The 11,328-nt window shown below is 34.9% G+C and overlaps 1 protein-coding gene across 2 annotated transcripts in view; it reads left to right on the top strand.

Moving 5' to 3' along the window:
* Positions 1–10,650, top strand: part of LOC144440138 (uncharacterized) — a 14,728-nt gene extending 4,078 nt beyond the window's left edge. The window contains exons 6-15 of one of the 2 annotated variants that reach the window (XM_078129405.1): positions 1,634–1,963; positions 2,758–2,888; positions 3,296–3,437; positions 3,802–4,103; positions 5,443–5,517; positions 5,800–5,883; positions 6,760–6,837; positions 7,239–7,349; positions 7,732–7,819; positions 8,670–10,650. In XM_078129405.1, the coding sequence (XP_077985531.1) occupies positions 1,634–1,963; positions 2,758–2,888; positions 3,296–3,437; positions 3,802–4,103; positions 5,443–5,517; positions 5,800–5,883; positions 6,760–6,837; positions 7,239–7,349; positions 7,732–7,819; positions 8,670–8,869 (1,541 nt within the window). In that variant the 3' untranslated portion in view covers positions 8,870–10,650. Of the gene's footprint in view, positions 1–1,633; positions 1,964–2,757; positions 2,889–3,295; positions 3,438–3,801; positions 4,104–5,442; positions 5,518–5,799; positions 5,884–6,759; positions 6,838–7,238; positions 7,350–7,729; positions 7,820–8,669 lie in introns of both variants that reach the window. The other variant, XM_078129406.1, reaches the window with a different exon arrangement.
* The last annotated feature ends 678 nt before the right edge of the window (positions 10,651–11,328 follow it).

Consider the following 11,328-nt stretch of genomic DNA (forward strand, 5'->3'; position numbering starts at 1 on the left):
TTTTATAAAATCTCTGGTGTTGACGTCACCTCAAATTGGCCATAGGAGGAGGATTGGGTATTTATTTTGGGTTTTAATTCATAAAACAATTTTATCTTGGCTTCCTGCTTGAAAAATCAATGTGAAACAACATATTCCAAGTCTGTGTTTGTAACTCAATACATTGCAAAAGAGAGATAAATGTGTAAACAAAATATTTTGTTATTGGACGTACAATAACGAACGTTTCACACTTATTGTAGCTTTTTGTAATGTATTGAATTACAAACACAGCCATTGTCAATGTTGTTTCATGTTGATTTTTTCAAGTAGGAAGCCAAGATAAAATTGTACTATAGATCAAAAGTCAAAAACAAGTACCCAATTCTCATCCATATGGCCACTTTAACGACGAAATATTTCTATTTGTCACGAAAATGAAAATTGTGATGTCATAACCAATAGTTTTCCCATACATCCGTGCAGGAATTTTCTAATATGAATGAGCATAACTATATTATGTGCAGAGGAATTTCTTTACAAGATTTCAAAATTGAGTTAAAAATCAAGGTAGATGTACTATGCTGTCACCTCAAGTCACGTAAGCTTAAAGTTGATTACAGTAATCAATACAAGTGTACAACAGGTAGAAATAAGTCTGACTGGACTTTTCCTTTAAGTTGATAGCAGTAATCAATACAAGTGTACTGAAGGCTGAAATAAGTCTGACTGGACTTTTCCTTTAAGTTGATAGCAGTAATCAATACAGGTGTACTGAAGGTATAAATAAGTCTGACTGGACTTTTCCTTTAAGTTGATAACAGCAATCAATACAGGTGTACTGAAGGTATAAATAAGTCTGACTGGACTTTTCCTTTAAGTTGATAACAGCAATCAATACAGGTGTACTGAAGGTATAAATAAGTCTGACTGGACTTTTCCTTTAAGTTGATAACAGCAATCAATACAGGTGTACTGAAGGTATAAATAAGTCTGACTGGACTTTTCCTTTAAGTTGATAACAGTAATCAATACAGGTGTACAGAAGGTGGAAATAAGTCTGACTGGACTTTTCCTTTAAGTTGATAACAGCAATCAATACAGGTGTACTGAAGGTATAAATAAGTCTGACTGGACTTTTCCTTTAAGTTGATAACAGCAATCAATACAAGTGTACTGAAGGTAGAAATAAGTCTGACTGGACTTTTCCTTTAAGTTGATAGCAGTAATCTGTACTAATGGCAGAAATAAGTCTGGCTGGACTTTTCCTTTAAGTTGATAACAGCAATCAATGCAAGTGTACTGAAGGTAGAAATAAGTCTGACTGGACTTTTCCTTTAAGTTGATAGCAGTAATCTGTACTAATGGCAGAAATAAGTCTGACTGGACTTTTCCTTTAAGTTGATAGCAGTAATCAATACAAGTGTACTAATGGCAGAAATAAGTCTGACTGGACTTTTCCTTTAAGTTGATAGCAGTAATCAATACAAGTGTACTAAAGACAGAAATAAGTCTGACTGGACTTTTTTCTTTAAGTTGATAGCAGTAATCAATACAAGTGTACTAAAGGTAAAAATAAGTCTGACTGGACTTTTCCTTTAAAGACGTAGCTAATTGACAATCAACAAATGGATCAAACATATTTTGTTTGCAGACACAGATTCCAAGCCCTGGCAAATCACTGCTGAAAATGACGTCACCGTATCAGTCTATGGTCGTCTCTTCCATACCAAGGCTACAGAAATAACTCTGATGAACGCCACTTCTAATACGCCACTGACGAGTGCTTGGCTGACCGATGGAGACGCCTATCGTTGTCACCTCTGGAAAGACGAACTGGAGGGAGATATTGCCTTAGCTGCTAATAACGATTACTTCTTGATAGTATTTAATATGTCCTGTGTAGTTTCTGGTCGCTATGTTCTTATAACAACTTTAGAGAAAGATGAAGCTGAGAAGATAGACATTAATGTCATCGTACAAGGTAAATCGTCAATTGAAATACGTTTATATTTGATTATAATCATGATCTGATCATTTATCATTTTTTAAATTTCTAATCTGTATTGGTTTTGCAACAAAGTGGCAACAATTGTATTCTGAAGACTACAAAAGTGTCACCTGTTGTTAATATCGCATCTTGAAATTATCAAGTTTAAAATCCCGTTTAATAATTAGCTTCTACAACTTGACACCATAATAGTTACAGTTCAAGTGCTAAGGGTGACTTGACGCACAGTCATATCACCCGAAATAAATAAAATAAACTTTCCGGCATAAGACTTAAATAAACAAACTGTGTCATTAAAGTTTATTAAAATTTAATATGACAGTATTAAAATGAGAGGTCGACGTTATCTGAGATGTATGTCTTTATATGGTAAAGGCCCCAAAAATGGCATCTCCGGAAAATTTTGCATTGTGCGACCTCTCTCAAATATAAATGATACAGATTGGTCAACATGCATAGCTTAAAAGAAATCTGCAGTACAATGGGGCGAGGCATTCTGGGAAACAAAGAAAGTGAGGAGCTCCTAAATTCTATTCAATCAATAGCATTCGTATTGATTAGCCTATCTACTCAGGTTGCACAATTTAGGTTCGGTTAGAATGACTTTTCTGTAGCCACTCAACAAATACCATGATAAAAGAAACCTCTTTTTTGTGCATCTGTACAGCTGTTGTCCATTCTATGGAAAATACGCTTACTTTGTTATCATAATTCCCACAATTCCGTGCATTACGTCGACCTAATAATCATTCATATCTAATATTCAGGTAAACAATCGGCAAACGTGGTAATTTTGGAACATCCAAGTAACTATGGTGATACTGCTCTCATACAGTGCAATGTCTCATCGGAAATTCACGGAGAGCCAAGGTGGACTTTAAATCAAAAACGTCTTCAGGTATGATACGAAAAAAAAGAAGAATTTAACCAGACGTGTAGTTAAAGTTAATGTTTGCGAATAAAAATAGAACTTTATAACACGTCTGCCTTCCAACTGATAAAAATTACAGATGTTTTAATAACTTACAATATGTCGATCACATGACCGGTGAATCAAAACCAAATCACGTGACAGTACGTTTTTCCATGCTATAAATATTTCAAATCAGAAAAATTAACAGACATGTACCTCTCTACATTTCACTTTTTCAGTCTACCTATTTACCTACAAGGCAAATGTCACATTAAGAATAATTATGCATCTCGTGTTTTTGCAAGTCATCTCCGTCCTGAATATATATAACAACCATAAAACATAGTTATCAAAAATTAATTTAATAATTAATACTATTTTCTTATATTCAGATCAATGGAAAGAGTTATCTCTACCCAGGACCGGGTAAGACACTGCGATTTGATAGTTTCCATCTAGAGTACCAGGGTAGCTATTCCTGTATCATTGAAGAGGATTGCTACATCATAGAGAGTCAACCAATAACACTGGCAGGTGAGGAAACAAATATATCGTAAAAACAACCCTGTATGGTATCCTCAACTCCTTTGGGAGCATACAACCCACTGTAGCTTCTGTACGCACATAAGACTAAATCCTTCACTAGACAACCCCTGTCCTACCATGTACCCATTTATGCACCAAGGCTGTCTGTACAACCCACTGTAGCTTCTGTAAGCGCATAAGAATATTAAAATCCTTCACAAGGCAACCTCTGGCCTATCATGTACCCATTTGTACATATGGGTTGTCTGTGCAACCCACTGTAGCTTCTGTAAGCGCATAAGACTGAATATTCTACCATGTACCCATTTATACATATATGTTGAGTACAAATACTCATCGTTTTTTTTTACAGTTACATCAGCTGTAGATCCATCACAACTTACATCACCACATCCATTGAACAACAATACAGCAGGGACTCACAGTGGAAAAGAAGACACTAATGTATTGATAGGAGTTCTAGTGTCTGTCATTGCCGGTGTTTTAGGCATTTTAGCAATTATTGCAATTTATAGGTGTTTGAAAGACGGAGGCAATGTTAAGCTGTGCAGAAGAGACTACCAAAGACAACAACAGGAAGAACCTCAGGTTGGAGGAAACGTAGATGAAGAAGAAGAGATGAACGATGTAGAAAATGTCCGCTTTTCTCATCCCGTGAGTTTGTAAAGCTCTTACAATACAATACTGTAACAACACAGTCTCCTGCTATACAGTAATACATTACATTACATTACATTACATTACATTACATTACATTACATTACATTACATCACATCACATCACATCACATCACATCACATCATATCATATCATATCATATCATATATCATATCATATCATATCATATCATATCATATCATATTATATTATATTATATTATATTATATTACATATCAGCACAGCACAACACATCACAGCCCAGTATTTTTGAAATGTCTTAATCTGCTCCATATTCTGGTATGAATCTTATTTCTCTGCTAGAATTCAAACAGTAATAACCTCATCAGCTCTCCCTTTTGGTGTCCCCCAATGCTCGGTCCTTGGCCCTGTTCTCCGTATTTGTTGAGTACACCGAACATCTTTAGCTTTTGCAGATGACAACCAATTATTAAAAGAAGACAAAATCGCTCAAATTAATCAAACTATCGAAACCATATAAAACTGTATTACTGAGGAATGGGTACATCTAATAAACCCTTGTCAAATGATAGTAAAACAGAAGTAATTCTAATATCATCATCCAGGCTAACTGCTACATCATCACTCCCTCCCTCTATGCATATGAAAATTCTGCATTTTGTCTTAATTGATTATATTCCATTGTTGATATACACCAGCATTGTTGACTTACGTCCTTGATTACATTATATTATATTGTTATGTTATGTTATGTTATGTTATGTTATATTATATTAGCATAGATTAGATTAGATCAACTGTGTTACTGCGGGAAGAGGGGCATCTAAGTATAAAATGGTACAGAGGGGTGGGGGAACTCCTCTGAGACCTCCAAACCCAAACAATTCTCATAATAAAAATCCGAATGATACCTTTTCTCATATCAACTGTATCGCACAAAATAGATATCATGGATTGCTGTTCAATTTGCAACAATATGACACATTATGTTGATGATATATTGATGTTTTCATCTTACCATCGTCAATGGTACTAAATACAATGTAGTGTCAAAGAAAGTACCACAAGAAGACATCACAACACTACATTGTTAACGAAATCTGCTAATTTTTTATACCCGTGTATGCTGAAAAGTATACCATTTGTCATACGTTGTGAGCACAAAAAATACCCCTCTCCAAGGGACCCTTACCATATGTTGGTCTATAGGGGTTGCCCCCCCCCCCCCCTTGTTGTTTTCATTTAATTCAGCCAAACGCATATTTGTATTAATAGTCTCGGTTTGCTTTGCTTTAAACCAGTCGTGTTGAAATTTGATATTGTTTCGATGTAAATTGTGTCGTTCTTTTCTAGATACAAGAACAATCATTCGTTGTATACCGAAAGCCGAGTGTAGTTAAAGTGGCCGTGGAAGCTGACTCTTATACAGTTAGTATTTTATATCACAATGTCTCCCAGTTTGCTCTAAGAATATCTACTATTGCTATTTTTACTAATAAATTCTTATTTTTAATCACCTGAATAGAAATACAACATCACTAGTGAACAGGTTTATTACACAGTATGCTTGAAAAATACCACGCTGCACACGCAACGTCTGGGACTGCCACCACCAGAACAAGCATACAAGCTATTCTAACTAAATGTTAGTTCTCTAAGACTCTGTGTCAAACTTCATCATTTGTTCTCTGTTTACTCGGGACAAAACAGTCTCCTAATTCAGACAATGGACCAAAGGAAGGAGTGGTTGAAGAAGACGCAATTGCAAGTCCTCTACAAGACAGTGACACTCAAGTAAGCTAATTTGAGATGTCTTTTAAGGATCTCCTACATACATATGTCGTCTCAAGTTCATATACGGGTCAATATAACAAATTGTGTTCTACCATACTCAAATATAGATTATATATCCGTTCTTCGTCACGAAAACCCGTGTATACGTCATTAGTTATGCTGTCAATATAACAAATTGTGTTCTACTATGTACTCAAATATATATGATATATCTCGGTCGTTCTACGTCATAAAAACCCGTGTATACGGCACTGGTTTTGCGGTGTTCGAAATATACATCAACACATACCAAATCGATATTAGTTTTCCGATGTTTCCTACATTTGCTTGAGGGAAGTTAATTATATTATTCCCCAATGTTTGTATTCATTCATCTGACAATTGTAGTGACCCAAATGTTTGCCACTACTACTCTAGCGACTCGTAGTGACAAGGCCCTCTTGGGTCACTTGTGTTTTCCTGGGCTGAAGAAGAACACATTGCGAAATAATATTCAAGGTTTTATACTAAGAGTGGTAAGTGGGTAGGACACCAGTATAGAGTTACTTGCCCTTGGACCGATAAATTTGAAACGAATGCGGCATTTTGATTCACCTACTTTACAGATCTTGATTACGCAATGATTTAATTATACCGTCTCTCTCCGGATAAAGCATGGCAATCATTTTAAAATTACCGTTCTAAATTAAGTATTACTAATAAAGTATACTCTTGACTTTGAAACCATGTACAATATACTGTAAATCATTATATTTTCGCTGCGGGAAAATATTACGAATTTACAGACTTCATTGAACTAGTTCCCAGAGCTTAATTTACGTTGTCTAACATTACAACAAATTGATTAATATACATTGCCTTTTATCTAATATCAAGGTACAGGGGAATTCAAAGTTGAAAGTTCGTAAAACTAGTGTTGACAGGAGAAAATTTCTGGAGGAGGGCTATCAAAACGTAAGTTATAATGACACAGGTTTGACATATATGTGAAGTAATAAGAATTTGAGACATACACGTAATATTGCAATATAAAGAACTTTGGCCCAGTAATCGTGCAAAGTTCACGAATTTTAAGCTGACATTCATTACATCATGAGACGTCTATTGAAAGAAAATAACCAGCCTATATGTTACAATAGCCTATACATAGTATCTCTACAATCCGTTAAATCTATTCACAAATACAACAAAAATGTGGACAAATATTGCAAAATATATATTTTTTAAAAACAGTTAAATTGTCGTGTGTGATTATGTACATGATAAGCCTTGTGGTAACAATATTCTATTTGCAAAATCTACCACCTACCAACTTGTGAAGTTGGATTCCATATGTATATGTTTTCAATTATCAGATACAGTCGCCAGAGGTCGCTTTAGTTAACGTTAATGTCAACGTCAAAGTGGATGGAAAAGGAAATAACAATGAAAAACAGCCAACTAAGGAGGAGGGAAAACAGACAGAGGCAAGTATTAATAACCATGTAATAAAGATGCGGATAGTGAACTTCAATCTGAGGGCGAGCAGACTTTAAACGCACAGCATATGTTTAGGATATACTGAGAAATTTCACCTGAAAAAGGTCGGTCGTATTCATTCCATGATAGAAGACGCTGTTTATTATTATTACTTAATAAAGTGATGAGAGCGAGAGAGAGCGAGAGAGAGAGAGAGAGAGAGAGAGAGAGAGAGAGAGAGAGAGAGAGAGAGAGAGAGAGAGAGAGAGAGAGAGAGAGAGAGAGAGAGAGAGAGAGAGAGAGAGAGAGAGAGAGAGAGAGAGAGAGTTTATTGTTCTATTTCTCCTATATTTTACTTCTTCTTTTTTATATACCTCCGATGATGTTCAGTCCCAAGACAGTGTTGATGGTCCAAACAAGTCCTTGATAGATCCATTCCTCAACTTTCTTCTGGAGCTATCGGATGACATAAGGGATGGTGAGTCTAATTCTACATCCACGTAACATTACAACTGAAGATGTCTGGCATTGGGCCGAGACGGTGGAGCTGTGTAGTACGTATACATTGGGCGAAAACAAAATAAGTTGATTGTTTACGAATTAAACAGAACATAACATAATCTTCACATTTCACAAAAAGCTTATTTGTTTGCACGTCATGCGACACAAATATTTGCTATACTGTTCGAAAATCGGAATTGAACCAGAATGGAGTGGCTAGACTACAAAATCATGAACATTCTTATTTTATTAAACATGTCACGATAAAAACTAATAAGTTTTAAGATTTGTTTGCAAGGCTTTTATGAAAGTTTATCCACCTGTCGAGATTCCATCACCTAAAGTCGGTAATCCTGGTCTTCCAAATTATGAAATGGAAATTGAAAACATAAAAAAATGTGTGATGCGAAGTATCGGTAAATTGTATGATTCACGGAAAATAGAAGGAGGAATTTTTACTGTCAATGATATGTTGACATGGTCTGCAATTTGTAAGTATTTTTCATCAGTTTTGTTTCCAAATAAAAGGTTACTTATATTTTACCCTTCACTGTCATTTGTTAAAGACTAGAAGTCACTGTCAAAACCTACTGTAGTAATTACTGTGATACTGTGTTCTCATTTTATTGAAAGAAATGACATCATTTGACTACAGCAGTTTATGTTGTAGGAGTTTTGCCAGTGGCTACTCTTTTTTTAGACAAATGTTAGCGAAGGGTAACATTAAGGTAAGATTTTACTTTTTTGAAACAAAAATGACGAAAACTATTTACAAATTGCAGACCATGTCCCCTTAATATGTTTTAACTTTCATTTATCTTTCACAGGCGAATTAAATAAACTGAAGCACGTTTTACAAATGTCAGTACCAAAGGGGATCGCTGAAGCTATAACGGAGCCTTACGCCTTGTTCAATAAGATGGTGGAATTGGGTGTTCTAAAACAGACAGATACTAAAGTTCTTGAAGAAGCACTAACTAAAATTGGGAGAAAGGATCTTGCTGACAGGCTCTCGACATGGAAGTAAATGGTCATAGGAACGAATGATTTTTTTATATATGGGAAATGGGTATATATGTACCCTGGTGGACAAAAATGACAACCACAAACTCTACAAAAATTCAAAAGTAGGGGTCACATTTTAGCCAGAAACAGGGGCCAAAAGTCTACATTTTAACCAGAAACAGGGGACAACAGGGCGCCTACTTCCGATAGTATAAGGATGACTAAAAACAAGTTCAAAAGTCGTACGTTCATTCAAAGAGGTGGTGGGCCAAACCTCTACATCATAATGCTTTAAAAATCAAGACTCAACAGTCTACATGAGTCGAAGGGGGGGGGGGGGTCAAAACCACGGTACATAAGTATACACCCCCAGGGTATATTTCATGTTTTTGTCATACGACAACTATAATGTGTGTTTTTTTTAAAAAAGCTTGCCGTAATTGGAGCATTACGTTTTCGGTCAGACGTCCATCAACATATTCACTGGAAATTATTAAAATACCAATAATTAGACAGATATATCTTCTATCCATACGTAGTATAGTAGTAGTTTAAAATAGTGATTTCATTTGGGTGCTAGCTTTTGGGTGCGGACCTCAAAATTAATTTGATTGGATTTTTTAGACATATATTTATCCAAAGGTGATTCAATTCTGCTTAGGGTGTATAGTATTTCAAGTGACGTCATTATATCTAACAATTGTTTTTAAAAAAAGGTCTGAGCTGCCGATATACCATCTCTAATACTATCCTTACGTATATATATGGTATGTACTTATATTACTATTACTATTGTGTTTCTGTGAAGCTTGTTCCTTTTTTGATATTTGTTTTGTGTATCTTTGTTGATATCATTATAATAAATTGTTGTTTAAGATACATAATTATATGACGCTGGTAATCGAGTCTTCGATTTACTAAGATAGGCGGAAACTAAATATATATATTGTTCTTCAATGTGATAGAATACACAAGTGGAGATAGAGGTTCCTTTGTAACAGTTGTGCAATTCTAAACACCCTGTGATCAAGATAGTGTAAACATGGGTAGTACTAAACAGTACATTGCAAGTTCATGGAAGTCTGTCAAGAAAATTCTGTGACGAAATAAGTAAACAAGCGACCTATCGGTCAGAATAGCTCCGCTGTTTTTTTTTTGTTTTTTTTTTTATTTTGGTGACATGTAGAAGTGGTTCAGTTCTTCACTATGCAGTTTTGTTTTAGCGATGTAATAAAGTGGTTACTGGTTTCATATGATATCTCACTATAAAACACATTTTACACAGAAGTTGGTAATGTATTGTACTTTTATACCATAGTCACCATTTTATAACAAAAATCTACTGTTATGAAAAATTGCACAAAATCTCTGAAAAAAAATGACGGAAATGCACACAAGAAAAAGAAAAAAAGAAGATTTTGAGGTTGGCTATAAATAATTCCAGTGTCTTACAGCTTTAACCCTGGAAAATGTTAATGATAAATGAAATAAACTAGGGATCTAAAATAATTTTGAGGCAATTTGAATTTCAATTTTCTAACAAATTTACTAAGTCAACAACATTCAACTTGTACTAGTTGTAGTAGATATATATATAGGGAAGAAATGTATTAATCGCCATCTTAGTTTCCGTACGTCGACAATCCCAAGTACCCGGAAGAGAGTCATTCTCAGCCATACGTTACAGTGGTAACACTCGTTCATGTTCGATTACCTTTCATAAAGAAAACACAACGAAATGGTTGAAGTGATCTTTTTTTTAATAAAAATAAATAAGCAAACTGTCTATCAAACCGGAAATGAGTCAACTTAATTTTATTCAAAATAAAAGAAATTAGAATTAGCCTTGTAACAATAACTTGACATGATCAACGTCGAAGATCGGCCACCATTTTGTTAGTTGTTTGGAATCACTATGACTTGTCCTATAGAAAGTTCATTGAACCTGCAATAAAAATCCCATTATTTTGTATTTTCTACCATCATATTTCTGAAACAACGTTGCTTCTTTATTGACCATGAGTCAGTTTTAGCTGAAACCACAATTTATTGTCAGACACAATGTCATTTTTATAATTCTGATCAGTGAACGGTTGTTCGGGCTACATCGTATACCATTGTAATACTTATTACATATATTATAGTTTTTTCTGACCACGCCTTAAATTTCAATTTCATTTGAAAAAAAATGTTTGTTTCCGATAACATGATTTTAAAAATTAGGGTAGGTAGGTCGGTTGAGCTTCTAGTGACGAGCGCCATCTATATATCACAAAATTTAAAAGTAACCGACATCTTTGTTTGACTTTTTGCTGTTGTCTTTGTTCGTTTTTTGATAATACTATGAAATCTAGAAGAAAAAAAATAATTTAGAATCATATCTCGCGTAACAGTAAAGAGCAAAACTGAAGAGCAAAAAGGCACGTGGTATTCCCAGGCGGTCTCCCATCCAAGTACTAACCACGCCCGATGCAGCTTACA

The sequence above is a fragment of the Glandiceps talaboti genome, chromosome 9 (assembly GCF_964340395.1).
Source record: "Glandiceps talaboti chromosome 9, keGlaTala1.1, whole genome shotgun sequence".
Taxonomy (NCBI): domain Eukaryota; kingdom Metazoa; phylum Hemichordata; class Enteropneusta; family Spengelidae; genus Glandiceps; species Glandiceps talaboti.